The 21,429-nt window shown below is 43.7% G+C and overlaps 1 protein-coding gene across 1 annotated transcript; it reads left to right on the plus strand.

The window, feature by feature from the left end:
* Positions 1 to 1,712: 1,712 nt before the first annotated feature.
* LOC110528535 (stathmin-3) lies at positions 1,713 to 21,103 on the plus strand. Its single transcript, XM_021610648.3, has 6 exons — positions 1,713 to 1,833; positions 2,156 to 2,209; positions 17,466 to 17,561; positions 17,889 to 18,064; positions 18,246 to 18,437; positions 19,100 to 21,103. Exons 1-6 carry the CDS (start codon positions 1,776 to 1,778, stop codon positions 19,157 to 19,159), a joined length of 636 nt encoding a protein of 211 aa, XP_021466323.2. The 5' UTR covers positions 1,713 to 1,775; the 3' UTR covers positions 19,160 to 21,103.
* The last annotated feature ends 326 nt before the right edge of the window (positions 21,104 to 21,429 follow it).

The raw sequence follows: 21,429 nt of genomic DNA on the forward strand, positions 1-21,429 counted from the left end.
CTTTTCCTGTAGTCCACAATCATCTCCTTTGTCTTGATCACGTTGAGGGAGAGGTTGTTATCCTGGCATCACATGGCCAGGTCTCTGACTTCCTCCCTATTGGCTGTCTCATCGTTGTCGGTGATCAGGCTTACCACTGTTGTGTTGTCGGCAAACTTAATGATGGTGTTGGAGTCGAGCCTGGCCATGCAGTCATGAGTGTACAGGGAGTACAGGAGGTGACTGAGCAATCACCCCTGAGGGGCCCCCGTGTTGAGGATCAGCGTCGCGGATGTGTTGCTACCTACCCTTACCATCTGGGGGGCGGCCCATCAGGAAGTCCAAGATCCAGTTGCAGAGGGAGGTGTTTAGTCCCAGGGTCTTTACTTAGTTATAAGCTTTGAGGACACTATGGTGTTGAATGCTGAGCTGTAGTCAATGAATAGCATTCTCACATAGATGTTCCTTTTGTCCAGGTGGGAAAGGGCAGTGTGGAGTGCAATAGAGATTGCATCATCTGTGGATCTGTTGGGGCGGTATGCAAATTGGAGTGGGTCTAGGGTTTCTGGCATAATGGTGTTGATGTGAGCCATGACCAGCCTTTCAAAGCACTTCATGGCTACAGACGTGAGTGCTGTGAGTCAGTAGTCATTTAGGCAGGTTGCCTTAGTGTTCTTGGGCACAGGGACTATGGTGGTCTGCTTGAAACATGTTGATATTACAGACAGGTTGAAAATGTCAGTGAAGACACTTTCCAGTTTGTCAGCGCATGCTCGAGTACACATCCTGGTAATCCGTCTGGCCCTGCGGCCTTGTGAATGTTGACCTGTTTAAAGATCTTACTCACATCGGCTACGGAGCGTGTGGTCACAGTCTTCTGGAACAGCTGATACTCTCATGCATGCTTCAGTGTTGCTTGCCTCGAAGCGAGCATAGAAGTAATTTAAATAGTCTGGTAGGCTTGCGTCACTGGTCAGCTCACGGCTGTGCCTCCCTTTGTAGTCTGTAATAGTTTGCAAACCCTGCCACATCCGACGAGTGTCCGACACGTTTTTCTGACAGTGATGATGTTTTGCTTATAATGTGATTTCATTGGTGTGAAGCCAAATCCAAACTGGCCTCTCCTGTTTGGCTAACTCTGATATATTTTTATTCAGGGAGGCCAAATGCTTGCTGGCATCAATCATACAAATGCTCTAGCGCCAACATACTCTTTTGTTTCAGCAAGCGGTATTGGAGCACATCTAGGTCCATGAGGCTTCTAAACAGCTTCTTCCCCTAAGCCATGACACTCTAATCAAATGGCTACCCAGACTATGGCTACCCAGACCCCCCCCCCCCTCTTTCACACTGCTGCTGCTCTATGTTATTATCTATACATTGTCACTCTAATAACTCTACCTACATGTACCTCGATTAACCGGTGCCCCCGCACATTGACTCTGTACTAGTAGCCCCTGTATATAGCCTCGCTATTGTTATTTTACTGCAGCTCTAAAATTATTTGTTACTTTTATTTCTTGTTCTTTTAGGTATTTTTCTAAAAACTGCATTGGTTAAGGGCTTTCTAAGTAACCTTTTCACTTTTCACTTGTGACTGTCTCCACCCCCCTCCAGGTGTCACCCATCTTATTTTTTATTACCCGTTTTTTTCTCCCCAATTTCATGGTTTCCAATTGGTAGTTACAGTCTTGTCTCATCGCTGCAACTGCTGTACGGACTCGGGAGAGGCGAAGGTTGAGAGCCACGCGTCCTCCGAAACACAACCCAACCAAGCCACACTGCTTCTTGACACAATGTACATCCAACCCGGATGTGTCGGAGGAAACACCGTACACCTGGCGACCTGGTCAGGTGCGTCGCCCCATGTCAGAGATAAATCCACTTAAATCACTGTAGATGAAGCGGAGGAGACGTGGATTGTGTATGTGTGCCATTCAGTGGGGGAATGGGCAAGACAAAATATTTACTGTATGTGCCTTTGAACAGGGTATGGTATGTGCCCCCCCACCCCGGCAGGTTGCAGCAGCCCCTAGTGCTGAACCGGCTGCACAATGTTAACGCAGCCACGCAGAAAAGCTTGTGCACTGCGCCACTCGTGGGCAGATATATACACTCAGCCCTCTGTCTCTCCTTCTCCTCCTCCTCGCTCACATTCTCTCTTCTCCTCTATCAGGCAACATCCTGCTCTCGCCTCCATCTCCAGCAACCATGTCCAGCACTGTATCAGGTAAGGCATATGTTACAACCTATCGTTTATAAAAGGGGGGGGTATGTATTTATCAGATAAAATCCTTCTGTTGTATGTTTTAGATGGAATATCTAGATGTTATGGGAGATGCGCTGATGGTTGGGGTGTATTTTGATTGCTCAAATAGCTTCTTCATTTTATATGTCTTTTTTTTTTTTTTTTTACATGTAAAATAGATCTTCAGAGCATGTTTTGTTTGATCTAATGTCTGGCCACATCAAAATCTAGGTTTCGCATTTGTTTCATTTGAGTGCTTCTAACGGTCGTATGTTGAAACTGAGTATGTTTCTCTAAAATGACTTTGTGTGGATTATTTCAGGGGATCAGATGGTTTCCATTTGTGATTAGAGATCTCAGGGATTTACATCTAGTCATACCAAGGGCTGCGTCTCAATTGGTACCTTATTCCTTATGTAATGCACTACCTTTGACTAGGGCCCCAGGGGGAACTGAGGGGCCATTTGTGACACAGCCAAGGTGTGCCTGCTGGTAAAATGCCGGCTTGATGACGCAGATCTGAAAAAAGGAATCTCACATTGTGTCTTGCAGTGCACGCAGCAGATTATACAGTTCAAATTCTAGGTCCTATACAGTTCATTATATAGGAATCACCAGGGGTGTAAACCTCTGACAAAACTATGGTACAGTATCGGATACAAAATATTATATTGAATTCATCTGATTTGATATAGTTTGATACTGACCTTTATTTGCTAATCCCTCTTTTGATGGCGTTCATGATCATGACATTTCACTTTTGTGTGTGTGTGTGTGTGTGTGTGTGTGTGTGTGTGTGTGTGTGTGTGTGTGTGTGTGGGGGGGGGGGGGAGGGGGGGGGGGGGGGCACCCTAACCCTAACCCTAACCCTAACCCTAACCCTAGTGTATGAATTGTCTTTGAAAGGCCTAATGGTTTAAGTTGGCATGTGGGTAATTTGCAGTGATCTCTGACATGATTACCCCATCCAATTAGACATGTACATAGGATGTCAGTTCAGTTGGATGTCATATACATTTTCAGCCCTAAAAGTTAAATCCAACATTTCTGTTATTATGAATTGTAATTTGCAACCTTATATTTAAAATACAAACATTTTCCTTAACTATTGATGGTCTATTGCAACCCCCATGGGCCACCGAATTAACACGAGGGATATTAACCAGCGCTAACTCAGTGTTCCATGCTCTGTGCAGCTTCTTTAGGTCTTGTCCTTCCATTCATCTGTTCACACAGATTAGTCTCATCTCTGTCTGAACATTGACCTACAGTATAATTAGCTCCACGCTTGATTGAGGAAAAAGACAATAGGCACCTCATTGACAACAGCTATAGGATCTGGAAGCATCATTCCCCATGCATCCAGCTAAAAGTCAGGCAGATTAACAACCATACTAATTTCACCACTTTTTCATCAAAGAATAACAGTTCTCTGCACAGGTATTACTGATGAAGTATATATACAGCACGGGAAAAAGTAGTAAACATTTTATGGCAATGTGGATTATCATCCTTTCTTGTCATTACTGTTGTTACAGTGTCAAAAGAATGTCTCAAGTAACCGTTTACATAACAATATCCTGTCAGTCAATAATGTATTTTGTGGGAGTATGGTGTTATCCTAACCGCTGCGCTCTCAAAGCTTCAGGGTGGTTGTACGAGGCTAGTATACTGTACGTTCACATTAGTGATCTTTTAGCTAAAACCATGGTAAATATACATTTTAAATCCTGTTAATAGGACGTTCATAGTATCCGTTTATGAAATTGAAGCGTTTGATCAACGTAAATCCCCAAAAATCGCTAAAACATTTATTTGCAGAAACCCAGTGAATTATGCATTTGCTCATAGCCTATGGCCCTAGTGGCCTAGCACTGATCATTCAGCTAGAGATACTCCTTTTGTGGTTTGAACCTGTTCTCAAACACACAGATTGTTATATGCTACTGGTTAAACACATCTCTATCACACAGTAGGGAGTCAAAAGGAAAGACTATAGGAGAAAAGAGATGCATGTGAATGTGTCTAATTTATGCCCAGATTGTCGAGCAAGACAAGAGTTCACATTCTGAAAATGAATCACTGAAACATTTCCTTAATCTCCTAAACAGGCCTTGAAATATGTCAGTTATATTTTCAACCTGAAAATGGGTTGTGATTAGATAGAGTGCAGCAACGGCCGGAAGGGACTTTTCGTGGCAGGTTAGGAGAGCAGCTTAGCTAATGCAATTAAAATTGTATGACTGCCTTAATTTCACTGGACCCCTGGAAGAGCAGCTACTGCCTTGGCAGGAACTAATGGAGATCCATAATAAATACAAATACAAACCCTATGTTATATCTGCTCCTGCCACACCCTCTACTGCTCATCCTGTGTCTCCTTGACCTGCCACCACTCCCCCAGTACTCTCTCCCTCTCTCTCTGTGTGTGTGTGATTGTGTGGGCGGAGACAGGTGTGCTGGAGTCACAGCAGATCCCCACCAGCTGCAACCTGTTCCATAATCAAGACCTCTACAAATACTTAGTCCTGCCACTTCCACACTGCCAGATCGTAATCTCTGCTCAGTCAGTCTAAGTTTCTAGCCGTTTGTTACTATTTAGATCCTGTTATCCTGTTGTGCCTGTTTTCCTTGCCTGACACGGTTTTCCTCTCCGCTACAGTCCTGCCCCGCTACTTTGGTCCCTGTATCCAGTCCCATATTGATTCCCCTCCGGACCTGCTTACCCTGTCCCAACCCCTCCCCCTCCAGCCTCAGCCAACCTGGTTTCCTGCAACCCGCCTGAGCTTCCCCTGGCCTGCACTCCATCTTCCCCCTGTGTTTCAATAAATACCTTGGTTACTTCATCCCAGTCTCCTCGTCTGAGTCTGCTCTTGGGTTTCTCTGTTCCACTCCGTGTAACACACTAACCCTTTTCCTAACCTTAACCCCAGTCTCCTAACCTGCTACGTTAATTCTCCTAACCTGCTGAGTACGTTCTCTTAACCTCCTAAAAAGTAAATTCTGGTCATGGTAAATTCTGGTCAACCTAGTCAGCACCCTGAAAATGACCTGGTATACAAGGCGGCCATTTTGAAGTATTTTCGGGGAATAATGACTTACAGCTCACACAGTAGGTGTCTCGTTAGGCGTTCACTTTTTTCACATTAGGTACATAACAATATACAGTATGTCATAGATCCATAGGCATCTCAGCTCATCATTGAGAGAGAGAGAGAGAGAGACAGGTGTAGTCTGTTTAGTCTCTCTCTCTCTCTCTCTCTCACTCTTTGTAATATACAGTGAAGGCTGCAGATGGGCAATCTGCAGTGAAATGACATGTTTTCGGCCTGGGGCTGAGAGGCTGGATATGATTCACCACTATGTCCTCTGCAGCTCAGATCTGTTTTAATAGAGCTCACAGAGGTAACAATATATACAGCTTAGTTCTGTTTTAATAGAGCTCACAGAGGTAACAATATATACAGCTTAGTTCTGTTTTAATAGAGCTCACAGAGGTAACAATATATACAGCTTAGTTCTGTTTTAATAGAGCTCACAGAGGTAACAATATATACAGCTTAGTTCTGTTTTAATAGAGCTCACAGAGGTAACAATATATACAGCTTAGTTCTGTTTTAATAGAGCTCACAGAGGTAACAATATATACAGCTTAGTTCTGTTTTAATAGAGCTCACAGAGGTAACAATATACAGCTTAGTTTTGTTTTAATAGAGCTCACAGAGGTAACAATATACAGCTTATATACAATATACAGCTCAGAGGTAATAATATGGCTGTATCAGTCCAAGGTTTTTACCTGTCTAGAGAGGGGTCATTTTTCAGCCATAGAGCCATGATGTTTCTCCACTCCGTTTCATAGATAGCTGACCACAGGGACTGATGTATGAAGATGTCACGCCCTGACCATAGTTTGCTTTGTATGTTGTGTTTGGTCAGGGTGTGATCTGAGTTGGCATTCTATGTTGTATGTCTAGTTTGTCTGTTTCTGTGTTTGGCCTGATATGGTTCTCAATCAGAGGCAGGTGTTAGTCATTGTCTCTGATTGGGAACCATATTTTCAGGTAGCCTGTTTTGTCATTGTGGGTTGTGGGTGATTGTCTTATGTTAGTTGCTTGTGTCAGCACATTTGGTATATAGCTTCACGGTTGTTGTTCATTTCTTGTTTTGTTCAGTTTACTTCTTGTTTTCGTCATCCATTAAAATGATGCATTAGGCCTCCCGGGTGGCGCAGTGGTTAAGGGCGCTGTACTGCAGCGCCAGCTGTGCCATCAGAGTCCCTGGGTTCGCGCCCAGGCTCTGTCGTAACCGGCCGCGACCGGGAGGTCCGTGGGGCAACGCACAATTGGCCTAGCGTCGCCCAGGTTAGGGAGGGCTTGGTCGGTAGGGGTGTCCTTGTCTCATCGCGCACCAGCGACTCCTGTGGCGGGCTGGGCGCAGTGTGCGCTAGCCAAGGTGGCCAGGTGCACGGTGTTTCCTCCGGCGCATTGGTGCGGCTGGCTTCCGGGTTGGATGCGTGCTGTGTTAATTAAGAAGCAGTGCGGCTTGGTTGGGTTGTGTATCGGAGGACGCATGACTTTCAACCTTCGTCTCTCCCGAGCCCGTACGGGAGTTGTAGCGATGAGACAAGATAGTAGCTACTACAACAATTGGATACCACGAAATTGGGGAGAAAAAGGGGTAAAATTCAAACAAAAAAAAAAGTATATATATATATATATGATGCATTCACACCACGCTGCGATTTGGTCTGCTTCTTACGACGATCGTGACAGAATCACCCACCACAAAAGGACCAAGCGGCGTGGTAACGGGCAGCAGCAGCAGCAGCGATGTCAGGATTTCTGGACATGGGAGCGAGATCTGGACTGTGTCACTACTTGGGAGGAGATAGACAGGTGGGCGGTCAACCCAGGGAGAGTCCTGGACCCCGCCTGGAGCAGTGTGAGGAGGGATACCGGCGAATGGAGTCAGCACGGCGGCTTGGTAGGAAGCCCGAGAGGCAGCCCCAAAAATGTATTGGGGGGGGTGGCGAAGCCAGGTAGGAGACCTGCTCCAACTCCCCGTGCTTACCGCTCTCCGGTGCGGGTGCATAGCCTGGTGCGGTACATTCCAGCTCCTCGTATCGGCCGGGCTAGAGTGGGCATCGAGCCAGGTGCCATGGAGCTGGCTCTACGCATCTGGTCTCCAGTGCGTCTCCTTGGGCCAGCCTTGTGCATGGTGTCCCCGGTTCGCCAGCACAGCCCAGGCCAGTGCTGGCTATTCCACCTCGCCGCACTGGCCTGGCTACCGGGAGCATGCAACCAGGTAAGGTTGGGCAGGCTCGGTGCTCAAGAGCTCCAGTGCATGGTCCGGTCTATCCAGTGCCACCTCCACGCACCAGCCCTAACGGTGGCAGCCCCCCGCACCAGGCTGTCTCTCCGTCTTCTGCCTACAGGTGCTCCCGTCTGTCCAGCGTTGCTAGAGTCTCCCGTCTGTCCAGCGCTGCTAGAGTCTCCCGTCTGTCCAGCGCTGCTAGAGTCTCCCGTCTGTCCAGCGCTGCTAGAGTCTCCCGTCTGTCCAGCGCTGCTAGAGTCTCCCGTCTGTCCAGCGCTGCTAGAGTCTCCCGTCTGTCCAGCGCTGCTAGAGTCTCCCGTCTGTCCAGCGCTACTAGAGCCGCCAGTCTGTCCTGAGCCATCAGCCAGCCAGGAGCTGCCAGAGCCGTCAGCCAACCAGGAGCTGCCAGAGCCGTCAGCCAGCCAGGAGCTGCCAGAGCCGCCAGCCAGCCAGGAGCTGCCAGAGCCGCCAGCCAGCCAGGAGCTGCCAGAGCCGCCAGCCAGCCAGGAACTGCCAGAGCCGCCAGTCAGCCAGGCGCTGCCGGAATCCCCCGTCCATTCGGGACCCATGTCTAGGGTCCCCAGTCCAATGTCGGTGGCGAGGGTCGCTGCTTTAAAGAGGCCTAGGAGGCCACAGAAGCAGACTAAGACTATGGTGGAGTGGGGTCCACGTCCAGCGCCAGAGGACCCCCGCGAACAGATGCCCACCCAGACCCTCCCCCTATGGGGGGGGGGGGGGGGTACTGTCACGCCCTGACCATAGTTTGCTTTGTATGTTTATATGTTTTGTTTGGTCAGGGTGTGATCTGAGTGGGCATTCTATGTTGTATGTCTAGTTTGTCTGTTTCTGTTTTTGGCCTGATATGGTTCTCAATCAGAGGCAGGTGTTAGTCATTGTCTCTGATTGGGAACAATATTTAGGTAGCCTGTTTTGTCGTTGTGGGTGATTGTCTATGTTAGTTGCTTGTGTCAGCACATTTGGTATATAGCTTCACGGTCATTGTTCATTTATTGTTTTGTTCAGTTTACTTTGTGTTTTCGTCATCCATTAAAATGATGCATTCACACCACGCTGCGCTTTGGTCCGCTTCTTACGACGATCGTGACAGAAGATAAAACCATGATCCATCTCTGTGGAGGTACTGAACATTTGGTCCTGTCAGAAGCTGCCCTCTGGTATTCTAGGGTACAATTCTAGAATTTTTGTGCATGCTACCCCCTCTCCACACGTATGCATGCACACATGCAAGAACACCCTAATCCTAAAATTAATCCTAGCTCCTAACACTAGCTCCTGTCCTTAAAATTAATCCTAGCTCCTAACCCTAGCTCCTGACCTTAAAATTAATCCTAGCTCCTAACACTAGCTCCTGTCCTTAAAATTAATCCTAGCTCCTAACCCTAGCTCCTGACCCTAAAATTAATCCTAGCTCCTAACCCTAGCTCCTGACCCTAAACTTAACCCTAGCTCCTGACCCTAAAATTAATCCTAGCTCCTAACCCTAGCTCCTAACCCTAGCTTCTAACCCTAAAATTAACCCTAACACACACACACACACGCACAAGCAAACACATATACACATCTTTTCCTGAGTGGGTCTAATGTGCATCGTACTCAGCCGAGCGTGTCAATAATTGATGATGGTGCCTGTGAGGATGCCCTTTATCCGTGATGTAAGCAAGGAACATAAAACTAGCAATCTGCTCCACTGTTATTACATCACTAGGCCATTAGCTGTAATGCATCTTGCCATCTTGATGTAATAAATGTATCACTAGCCACTTCAAACAATGCCACTTTATATAACATTTACATACCCTACATTGCTCATCTCATATGTATATACTGTACTCTATACCATCTACTGCATCTTGCCTATGCCGTTCTGCCATCACTCATTCATATATTTTTATGTCCATATTCTTATTCATTCCTTTACACTTGTGTGTATAAGGTAGTTGTTGTGAAATTGTTAGGTTAGATTACTTGTTAGATATTACTGCATGGTCGGAACTAGAAGCACAAGCATTTCGCTACACTCGCATTAACATCTGTTAACCATGTGTATGTGACAAATAAAATTTGATTTGATTTGTATATCTAAATAGCTTTATGTATGTATTGATGATGATTGAATGTTGTGTCTAGGGTTGATCCCACCTTGAGTTGAACAATTGTTGTCCAAGGTCCTTTTGGGACTTTATCCCGCTCTCTTGTCCCACGCACTTTCATTTGTTAACTACAGTGCATTGCCCATTGAGAATTGTTGTGAGAAACACCCTGAAACGTCAACAAACATAGAAAAGTCTGCATTTTCACGGACGGCTCAAGCTATTTGGGGCCCAAAGCAGGATTTGAGTTAGGGTTAGATTAGAGCACAGTGTGGATTGTTTGAATAGTGGCCATGGACAGAGAGTACACACATATATATATATATATATACAGTTCTTAATTCAAGTAGTACTTGGGAGAGCGTTGGACTAGTAACCGAAAGGTTGCAAGTTCAAATCCCCGAGCTGACAAGGTACAAATCTGCCGTTCTGCCCCTGAACAGGCAGTTAACCCACTGTTCCTAGGCCGTCATTGAAAATAAGAATTTGTTCTTAACTGACTTGCCTAGTTAAATAAAAGGTAAAATAAAATAAATAAATAAATAAATGAACCATGTAATGACAATACTTGACACACTACTGCTATTCTCAGTTTATTATCTATGCATAGTCACTTTAACTCTACCTACATGTACATATTACCTCAATTACCTCAACTAACCGGTGGCCCAGCACATTGACTCTGTACCGGCACCCCCTGTATAAAGCCTCCCTATTGTTATTTTTTTCTTGCATTTCACTGTAAGGTGATACCTGTTGTATTCGGCGCATGTGACAAATAACATTTGATTTGATTTGACTTGTATGTGGTATGATTTGAATAATGAATGACGAATCAGAATAAAGAAACTGATAAATAGATTCGTCAGTGAAAAGAGGCCCTTGAATAGCCCGATAGCCAGGTGTTATTGTTGGGGCACAGTACTAGAGGTAGACCACAGCCTCAGGGTGTTCTGTCTATGCCTGCTGCTTCAGACATGGCCTCCTCTAGCTGATATAGAGAACCTGTTCCCTGCCTAGCAGCCAGAGATGCCATCTTGGCAGCACACTGTGATTGTAGAAATTTTTAGGAGCACTGAACTCACAGACACACAAGCTACCCCTCCACTCTCTCTCTATCTAGCTCTCTCTCTCGCTCTCCCTCTCTCTCGCTCTAGCTCTCTCACTCACTCGAATGCACACACACACCCTCCCGTCTCTGAGCTGCTGATTTGAGTACTCCTGCTGCAGTGAGTGGAGAGAAAGGGAGGGTTGGGTTGGGTTTGCACTCTGCCTAGCTAAGACTGCGATTTCCAGAGTGCCTTGCTGCCGCCCACGCCCATCAGACATCTACCCGCAGTGACAATGCTTTCAACTCGGCACAGCACGAACCCACTGACCCACATACTGTGTCGCCCGGGAAACGGTGCCTGTGTGTGCCATTGTCTGATTACATCCGCCTCTATTAAATTACCTGGGGTGTCTGTGAGAATTTACGAACATGCATTCAATGATAAAAAAGTACATTCATCTAAGTATACGGTTTCTTAAAGCAGGAAGACTGTTCCTTTGGACTCCTGCTAGATAACACCTGCCTGGATTTGATTATAAGGTTCATTGTGTCATCCTAACATTTCTCTATGACTGCTGCCTGACTGTGTCCAACACCTAACAACAACAAAAAAGTCAAACAATGAGGATGCACTCTGCATATTTTCACAACATTATTTTGATATGAGGAAATCTCTGTGGCTTCCCCCTCCCAAGGCAGGCTACATACCAACACAATGACTGGATCTTTGCGGTATTTTAGATTGTTTAGATGTTGTTTAGATATGATTCATTTGGATAAAGTGATATTTTGGGGAGAGGAAATGAGTAATACACATGCATAACAATTACCTCTATAAAGGTGATATAAACGCTAGAAGCTGGTTTCATTAGCATAGTGTTTGTTGTACATTCAGATAAGATGTGCTGTTCATACTCTACTGGGGTGATTTCTGTTCATACAGCGTCATGACTCATTTCAGAGAAAAGCTAACGTTTGTGTCAGTTGTGGGCCTACCAGTATGTCCAGATCTAACACTGTGTTGTATACACAAAAATAATGGTTCTAAACAGTACCAGATAGGGGTTATTTGGCTTATAAACATTGTTTAACCTTTTTTTGGTGCTATATAGAACCCTTTTTAAAAAGCTCTATAAAGAACCATGCTCATAAGGTTCTAAATGGAACCTGTATGGTGCTACAAAAAAATGTAAAACTTTCCTAAGGTTCTATAATGAACCATTAAATAAGATTTTATTAAGCACCAAAAATGGGTTCTACTATGGTTACAACCCTGATTGGGGCTATATAGAACACTTTTTTGAGTTCTTTATAGAACCTTTATAGAGAATGTTTTTTTATACCTTTATTTACCTAGGCAAGTCAGTTAAGAACAAATTGTTTATTTTCAATCACGGCCTAGGAACAGTGGGTTAACTGCCTTGTTCAGGGGCAGAATGACAGATTCAGCTCGGGGATTCAAACTTGCAACCTTTTGGTTACTAGTCCAACGCTCTAACCACTAGGCTACGCTGCCGCCCCAGGTTATATAACAGACCTTTCTCAATCTGATAGGTTCTTTGTGGATCCTTTTGAAGAATCATACAGTTCTTTTTTTTATTCTAGTCAGCCATTTTACATTGTTAAAATTATTATTGTGTTAATTCACAAGTTGCGTTGTTCTGTGAAGGGAGTAGTACAGTTGTGGCCAAAAGTTTTGAGAATGACATGTGTCTTTAGATATTTTTGTTAGATGTTACTATGGAATACTGAAGTATAATTACAAGTATTTCATAAGTGTCAATGGCTTTTATTGACAATTACATGAAGTTGATGCAAAGAGTCAATATTTGCAGTGTTGACCCTTCTTTTTCAAGACCTCTGCAATCAGCCCTGACATGCTGTCAATTAACTTCTGGGCCACTGATGGCAGCCCATTCTTGCATAATCAATGCTTGGAGTTTGTCAGAATATGTGGGTTTTGTTTGTCCACCCGCCTCTTGAAGATTGACCACAAGTTCTCAATGGGATTAAAGGTCTGGGGAGTTTCCTGGCCATGGACCTAAAATATCTATGCTTTATTCCCCGAGCCACTTAGTTATCACTTTTGCCTTATGGAAAGGTGCTCCATCATGCTGGAAAAGGCATTGTTCATCACCAAACTGTTCCTGGATGGTTGGGAGAAGTTTCTCTCGGAGGATGTGTTGGTACCATTCTTTATTCATGGCTGTGTTCTTAGGCAAAACTGTGAGTGAGCCCACTCCCTTGGCTGAGAAGCAACCCCACACATGAATGGTCTCAGGATGCTTTACTGTTGGCATGACACAGTTCTGATGGTAGCGCTCACCTTGTCTTCTCCGGACAAGCTTTTTTCCAGATGCCCCAAACAATCGGAAATGGGATTCATCAGAGAAAATTACATTACCCCAGTCCTCAGCAGTCCTATCCCTGTACCTTTTGCAGAATATCAGTCTGTCCCTGATGTTTTTCCTGGAGAGAAGTGGCTTCTTTCCTTTCCTTCTTGACACCAGGCCATCCTCCAAAAGTCTTCGCCTCACTGTGCGTGCAGATGCACTCACACCTGCCTGCTGCCATTCCTGAGCAAGCTCTGTACTGGTGTTGCCCCGATCCCGCAGCTGAATCAACTTTAGGAGAAGGTCCTGGCGCTTGCTGGACTTTCTTGGGCGCCCTGAAGCCTTCTTCACAACAATTGAACCTCTCCTTGAAGTTCTTGATGATCCGATAAATGGTTGATTTAGGTGCAATCTTACTGGCAGCAATATCCTTGCCTGTGAAGCTCTTTTTGTGCAAAGCAATGATGACGGCTCGTGTTTCCTTGCAGGTAACCATGCTTGACAGAGGAATAACAATGATTCCAAGCACTACACTCTTTTTGAAGCTTCCAGTCTGTTATTCGAACTCAATCAGCATGACAGAGTGATCTCCAGCCTTATCCTTGTCAACACTCACACCTGTGTTAATGAGAGAATCACTGATATGATGTCAGCTGGTCCTTTTGTGGCAGGGCTGAAATGCAGTGGAATTTTTTGGGGGGGATTCAGTTCATTTTCATGGCAAAGAGGGACTTTGCAATTAATTGCAATTCATCTGATCACTCTTCATAACATTCTGGAGTTTATGCAAATTGTCATCATACAAACTGAGGCTTCAGACTTTGTGAAAATTAATATTTGTGTCATTCTCGACTGTACACAGCGTTGTACGAGATCTTCAGTTTCAATTTCTCGCATGGAATAGCCTTCATTTTTCAGAACAAGAATAGACTGACGAGTTTCAGTTCCTTGTTTCTGGCCATTTTGAGCCTGTAATCAAACTCACAAATGCTGATGCTCCAGATACTCAACTAGTCTAAAAAAGGCCAATTGTATTGCCTCTTTAATCCGAACAACAATTTTCAGCTGTTTAAACATAATTACAAAAGGGTTTTCTAACAATCAATTAGCCTTTTAAAATGATAAACCTGGATTAGCTAACACAACATGCCCTTGGAACACAGGAGTGATGGTTGCTGATAATGGACCTATGTACGCCTATGTAGATATTCCATAAAAAATCAGCCGTTTCCAGCTACAATAGTCATTTACAACATTAATAATGTCTACACTGTATTTCTAATCAATTTGATGTTATTTTGCACACAATGTATATAGACTCTCTTTTTTTTCTACTGTGTTATTGACTTGTTAATTGTTTACTCCATGTGTAACTCTGTGTTGTCTGTTCACACTGCTATGCTTTATCTTGGCCAGGTGGCAGTTGCAAATGAGAACTTGTTCTCAACTAGCCTACCTGGTTAAATAAAGGTGAAATAAAATAAAATTAAATAAAATTATGGACAAAAAATTTGCTTTTCTTCTAAAAACAAGGACATTTCTAAGTGACCCCAACTAAAACTAGTAACTTAAACCCCTGTTGAAAGAGCTTGTGATACTAAAAGTCGCTGTGATAGTAAAAGTCGCTGCTACAAAGACAAATGAACTTGATGAACCTAGCCAAGTTCAGTTGTGTTGAGGCTATCCTTGCTAACATGGGAAGCCTGGCACATGCGTTTCGTGAGGGCCCTTCTGCTCATCTACACTATATAAATATTACATGAGCCAAAGCACAGTGAGTCGAGAGGGAGTAGGAGGTTTGCGGCATACAAGTATTACTTTAACGTCATTGAACTTGTAGCCTGTGCGCCAGTTTGTTTCTGCCTCAGTCAAATCCTTCATCGCTGCCCAAACATGATTTGGCATGAAAATGACAAGGGAGTTGACTAAAGCCTGAACAACTTACTTTATGTTCATTGTTGAGTTGGTTGGAAGTATTTTTTCAGCATGAACCAGTTCTATTGTCACTTACTGTCGACGACAATGGAGCAGAACCAACCGCTGACTCCAAATGTCAACATGGTTAGCGTCATTCCCAAAGCTGAATCAATACGTTTACTTGAACATCAAGATGTATATTTGTATTTATTGTGGAACCCCATTAGATGTTGCCAAGGCATCAGCTACCCTTCCTCCGGTCCAGCAACATTAAGGCAGTTTTATACAATTTTAAAAACATTACATTCACAGATTTCACAACACACTGTGTGCCCTCCGGCCCCTACTCCACCACTACCACATACTGTATCTACAGTACTAAATGCATGTGTATGTGTGTGTATAGTGCGTTATGTTATTGTGTGTGTGTGTGTGTGTGTGTGTGTGTATGATATTGTGTGTGTGTGTGTGTATATAGTGCGTATGATATTGTGTGTGTGTGTGTGTGTGTGTGTGTGTGTGTGTGTGTGTGTATAGTGTGTATAGTGTGTATGATATTGTGTGTGTGTGTGTGTGTGTATATAGTGCGTATGATATTGTGTGTGTGTGTGTGTGTGTGTGCAAGAGGTGTCAAGAGGTGAAACAAAATATAATTCTCTGCGGTTGTGAATAAACACTTATTATAATTATATATTATTTACACGAGGCACAGGGTTCAGTGGAGATGCTACTGGCAGCTTGGGCTGTTTTTGTGGCAGTGCTCCCAGTAACTTGACTGAAAGGCCTCCTTAGTAAGTTGACTGAACGGCCTCCTTAGTAACTTGTCTGCACGGCCTCCTTAGTAAGTTGACTGAACGGCCTCCTTAGTAAGTTGACTGAACGGCCTCCTTAGTAACTTGTCTGCACGGCCTCCTTAGTAAGTTGACTGACGGCCTCCCTAGTAATTTGGCTGAACGTTTTTTTCTGGCAAGCTTCATCCATTTCCATTTAGAGTGGAGGGAACCTAACCCACCTGCACACACACACACGATCACACACACACACGATCACACACACACACACACATCACAGTCCCAGTGGGTGGAGTTAAAACCAGAGATAAAAGTATATGTATGAATAATTGAGAATACTTCACGTTACTGGAAGTCGGGTAAAAAAATAAATAATTTAAATGAATGAAATACCTCCTGGCATATACAGCATTCGGTAAGTAATCAGACCCATTTACTTTTTCCACATTTTGTTACGTTAAAGCCTTATTCTAAACTTTATTTAAAAAAATGTCCTCATCAATCTACACACAATACCCCAAAATAACAGAGCAAAAACAGGTTTTTAGAAATGTTTGCTAATTTATGATGAATTACAAAAGGAAATATCACATTTACATAAGTATTCAGGCCCTTTACTTGGTTGAAGCACCTTTGGCAGCGATTACAGCCTCAAGTCTTTTTGAGTATGACGCTACAAGCTTGGCACACCTGTATTTGAGGAGTTTCTCCCAGTCGATCCTGATTAGTCTTCCAGTCGATCCTGATTAGTCTCACAATCCCTGCCGCTGAAAAACATCACCACAGCATGATGCTGCCACCACCATGCTTCACCATAGGGATGGTGCCAGGTTTCCTCCAGACATGATGCTTGGCATTCAGGCCAAAGAGTTCAATCTTGTTTCTCATTCTGGAAGGTTCTATCTCCACAAAGGGACTCTGGAGCTCTGTCAGAGTGACCATTGTTTTCTTGATCACCTCCCCGACCAAGGCCCTTCACCCCGATTGCTCAGTTTGGCCCGGCGGCCAGCTCTAGGAAGAGTCTTGATGGTTCCACACTTCTTCCATTTAAGAATGATGGAGGCCACTGTGTTTTTAAGGACCTTCAATGCTGCAGACATTTTTTTGTACCCTTCCCCAGATCTGTGCCTCGATACAATCCTGTGACGGAGCTCTACGGACAATTCCTTCAACCTCATGGCTTAATTTTGCTCTGACATGCACTGTCAACTGTGGGACCTTATATAGACAGGTGTGTGCCTTTCCAAATCATGTCAAATCAATTTACCACAGGTGGACTCCAATCAAGTTCTAGAAACATCTCAAGGATGATCAGTGGAAACAGGATGCACCTGAGCTCAATTTCGAGTCTCATAGCAAAGGGTCTGAATACTTATGTAAATAAGGTGTTTTTTTTGTTTGTTTAGCTTTGTCATTATGGAGTATTGTGTGCAGATTGATGAGGGGAAAAAAATTGTTAATACATTTTTGAATAAGGCGTAACCAAATGTGTAAAAAGTTAAGGGATCTGAATATTTTCCGAATGCACTGTACAGTACAGCCTTGATTCACCATTTTACCATTAGACTGTTCACGCATACATTATCTAGTCATATGACGATATCAGCCAGTTTAGCAAATGCTAAATTACTGTGGCATTCACAATAAATTACATATGCCAATTTAAATGTAGATGTAAGGATAACCGTGGATGTCTTTTCTCGTCTCCCTGTTTTTCAGCCTACTCCGACAAGATCAAAGAGATGTCCATGCTGTCTCTGATCTGCTCCTGCTTCTACTCACAACCACACCCCAACAGCCTCTACCAATATGGAGGTTAGTAGTGAAGAGCTCTGTGTTTGTCCGTGCCCCATAGAGATTATATAAATTCTGTATGATCTCTCTATGGTCTGTCTCTCTCCACTTCTCTCTCTCTCTCTCTCCTGTCTGTCTCTCTCCTGTCTGTCTCTCTCTCCTGTCTCTCTCTCCTGTCTGTCTGTCTGTCTGTCCTCCCCTTCTCTGTCTGTCTGTCTTTCACTCTTTCTCTCTTTCTCTCTTTAAGCTGATGTGTGTTAGTACCATAGCAATGTGTACAAACAGGCCAGTAATTCTGAGTCCTGGCCGCCACAGCCTTACTGCCCTAATACCTGCTGTTCTCCACAGACATGGAGGTGAAGTCCCTGAACAAGCGGGCATCCGGCCAGGCCTTCGAGATCATCCTGAAGGCCCCTGCTGACCTCTCTCCGGACAGGCCCCAGCCCCTGCTTTCTGCTCCCAAGAAGGACCTCTCCCCGGACGAGCTCCAGAAGAGGCTGGAAGCTGCGGAGGAGAGGAGGAAGGTAAATGGAGAGCATGACAGAGAATGGGTCAACATCTCTTCTCACCCTTCGATTCTTCTCACTCTTCACAATCTCTCTCATCATCTATCCCCTTTCCTCTCGCCCCTCTCTCTTTCTCCCTCTTCACTATCATTGTCTCCTTCTCTCCCTCACCATCTCTCTCCCTCGTCTCTCTCTGCAGTCTCAGGAGGCCCTGGTGCTGAAGCAGCTAGCTGAGAAGCGGGAGCACGAGCGACAGGTGCTCCACAAGGCCCTGGAGGAGAACAACAACTTCAGCAAGATGGCCGAAGAGAAGCTTAACTACAAGATGGAGGTCAACAAAGAGAACCGCGAGGCCCAGCTGAATGCGCTGAAGCAGCGGCTCCGGGAGAAGGTAAGACACCCACTGACTGTCAATCAAAGCTATGGCCTAACTTAGAAAAAGTGTTTTGTGGGTAGAGAGTAGAGTATCCAAAACAGGATTGGAGGTGATCTTTTGTTTAGGGGTCTACTGTAATGAAAAAACAAGGAGAACTAAGGCCATAGACATGGGCATTGTGAATACTTACTGGAGGAGTGTGATGACCTAGCCGCCTTTCTGGCAACAGGAGGATATGCATTAGCATGAAATTATTAGCCTGAACGCCAGTCTGTAAATGGATGACCAGTCTGTAACTTAAATTGGCAAGGAAACAATTTAGCATTGCTGAATGCAGAAACAATCAGATCCCTCCATTCTTCACTTTTGTTTGATGGCAGTTGATGTTGAAACTCTAACCAGTGTTAGAAGAACAAAGGAAAGAAGGGCGCTGAGGAGTATTTCTCTCCACTCATACAGGAGTAATAAAAGCCTAGTTCACTAATTTGGTGGATTTTTTTATATATATATTTTTTTACTGCAGTACCCTCAACACCCCTACTTCCTGCGACTAAATTTCTGTTTAAAATATGGAAATAAAAAGAGAATAGAGAACAATGGTGGTGACTATGTAAATGACCTTCTATTGCAGTATTTTATAGCACATCTTCTCTAATTTTCACTTTGTTTCATCACAGGAAATCCATGCCGCTGAGGTCCGTAGAAACAAAGAGCTCCAAGCTGACCTCTGTGGTTGAAAACATTTTCTACAGTTTTGTCAAGAGATTCTCAACTGATGGGTTTTGGTTGGAGGAAATGCTACTTTTTAAAATGTCAATGTCTCAAAGGCTCTTGCATTGTTCAGTATGCACTGGTTTCACAAGCTAATAATTTACACAGATTGTTTCTCATCTCTGTGTGTATTTTTTTTTTTAAACGACAAACATTTTGAAATGCGATTCACAGTAGGTCAAAGGTCAGATTTACTAAACCTTTGTACCTGTGTTAAGACTGCACCTGTGAGTTCATACAAAGGAACAACATGATAACAATTGAAAAGTTATTTCTCTGACCTTTTTTTTTAACCTTTTGTTTAAAATAATTATGAATTTTTGCACTAGTGTAAATGCTTGGAAAATCTGTCTGTGTGTCAGACCTAAAAAGCTACTGTAAAAGTGTGGCATATGGTGAAATATTTGATTGTTTTGGCACATGGGGCAGGCGAGAAGAGCTGGTGTGTGTGTGTACATCTTTACTGTTTGTTTCTGTGTTGGGGATGTTGGGGATTTTGTACAGATGCTAGTTTTATGTGTGTTCATGCACACCTTTTCAGAAGGGTGTGTCTGCGCCTATGTCAGAGAGAAAGGCTGTGAGTCGATTCAAAACAATAGGTAATGTTCAATTCTCATAGGAAGTCAATGTCTACACTGCATCTGTACTGTACTGTGAGTGAATTTGTTCCACATATTTCCAAACTGTCATTATCTTGAAAAATGAGCTTGAGGTCATAACACAATCCCTAATTCTATTGCATAAGGTACTTTATGACATGGGAGCAGAGCCACGCTAAAAGTTGCCCCTGTGCTAGAGGCTTGCTCAGACCTCGTGAAACGGGATAATATACCATATTCAGCACAATCTACAGGCAAACACACTAACCTGGCCATTCATCATGTATAGTGACACCCATTGTCAGTTTGTGTAGCTGTCTTCAATCAAACTTGTAAAGTTAATCAATTGAGTGTATAAAATGGAGCATAGTCACATTTAGGCCTCAGTTCAATAAAGTTCAGTATTCACGTTGCTGTAGGTCAGGAAATGAATTAGGTTACGACACATATGTTTAATTTGCTTGAAGAGTGGCTTTCGTTCTCGCTTCAGTTTCATTTCCGAGCTACTGAAATCTCCCACACAGTCTGTTTATTTCTGAGAGTCACTCACTTGTGACTGTTGAGTAAGTACCACTGTAGGGGACTACATTGAGTAACAAGATGACTCCACGACAGAATGCTGTAGTTAGTTTGCAGTGAGTTAGAGTCAATGTGACAGAACTAGTTTTATGCAAATAAGAAGGATTATGATGTGAAATTTGGCATGTGATGTAGAGGTATCAAATGCTGACATAGCCTGAATGTATTACCAGACACACTTGCCCTTCTAGCAGCATATAGGCAGGCCTAGGTTACCCGTGCCAGGTTTCCCTATACAGTATTATACAGGGATAATGCTGGGATAATGCTGCTAAGCTTCAGTGGGGTTATGCTAGGACACAATCCCATTATGCTGGTGCTTGACTTGGTTGGTTGTCGCCTTAAGTAACCTTGACATCGTGCCAACTACTGTTTAATTATCTTTGTCTAAGATGGGTCCACCAGTCCATTATGCTTACATACACACAGTCTCTGCACATACGACTCTATGTGAATAAATCAACAATAGCTCACCTTTGATACAAGGTCAGCTGTTGTGGCTTGCATATAAAGTCTGATAAACTATAATAAAGTTGGTGATACCTTATGTTTTTATTTACATTTGTGACATTTAATAATTTACATATGTATTGTTTACAATTGTAGTAAAATATATCACCTGAGATCTGATATCATACCCTTCACACGTCTTTGAAAAATCTAGCCTGGTAAAAAAATTATGCTTCAGAATGAATTTCACTGGATCAATAAACCCTTCATGGCACGTTCAAACATTTTTGATTTTCTGGTTCATCCGAAGAGGAGCAGGGGACTGGTGCCAAATCATCAACAGGTAACGAAATGGATGATGAATCATCATGTGATAGTTATCTGCTATTTCCCAGACGTTTGCATGATTTGTCTGTCATAACGTTTGACCAGTAAAATGTGTTATGTGATAACGGATATAATCGAGGCTCTATAGCAGAGATTATGGAAGAATTCTCTAGTCTTATTCGTATTATTTATCAACTGTTTGTTTATACTAGAGTCATTCTGCACAGTATCATATGATGATGCCCTCATGCTGACGCCCAGAATGACAGAAACGAAACTTA

Source organism: Oncorhynchus mykiss, chromosome 7 (genome assembly GCF_057628025.1).
Source record: "Oncorhynchus mykiss isolate SJ-2025 chromosome 7, ASM5762802v1, whole genome shotgun sequence".
NCBI lineage: Eukaryota > Metazoa > Chordata > Actinopteri > Salmoniformes > Salmonidae > Oncorhynchus > Oncorhynchus mykiss.

Coding starts and splice junctions, on each gene's coding strand:
- LOC110528535 (XM_021610648.3), top strand. CDS start 1,776: ATGTACATCCAACCCGGATGTGTCGGAGGAAACACCGTACACCTGGCG. Junction 2,210..17,465: donor CATGTCCAGCACTGTATCAG/GTAAGGCATATG, acceptor CCTGTTTTTCAG/CCTACTCCGACAAGATCAAA. Junction 18,065..18,245: donor CTGCGGAGGAGAGGAGGAAG/GTAAATGGAGAG, acceptor CTCTCTCTGCAG/TCTCAGGAGGCCCTGGTGCT.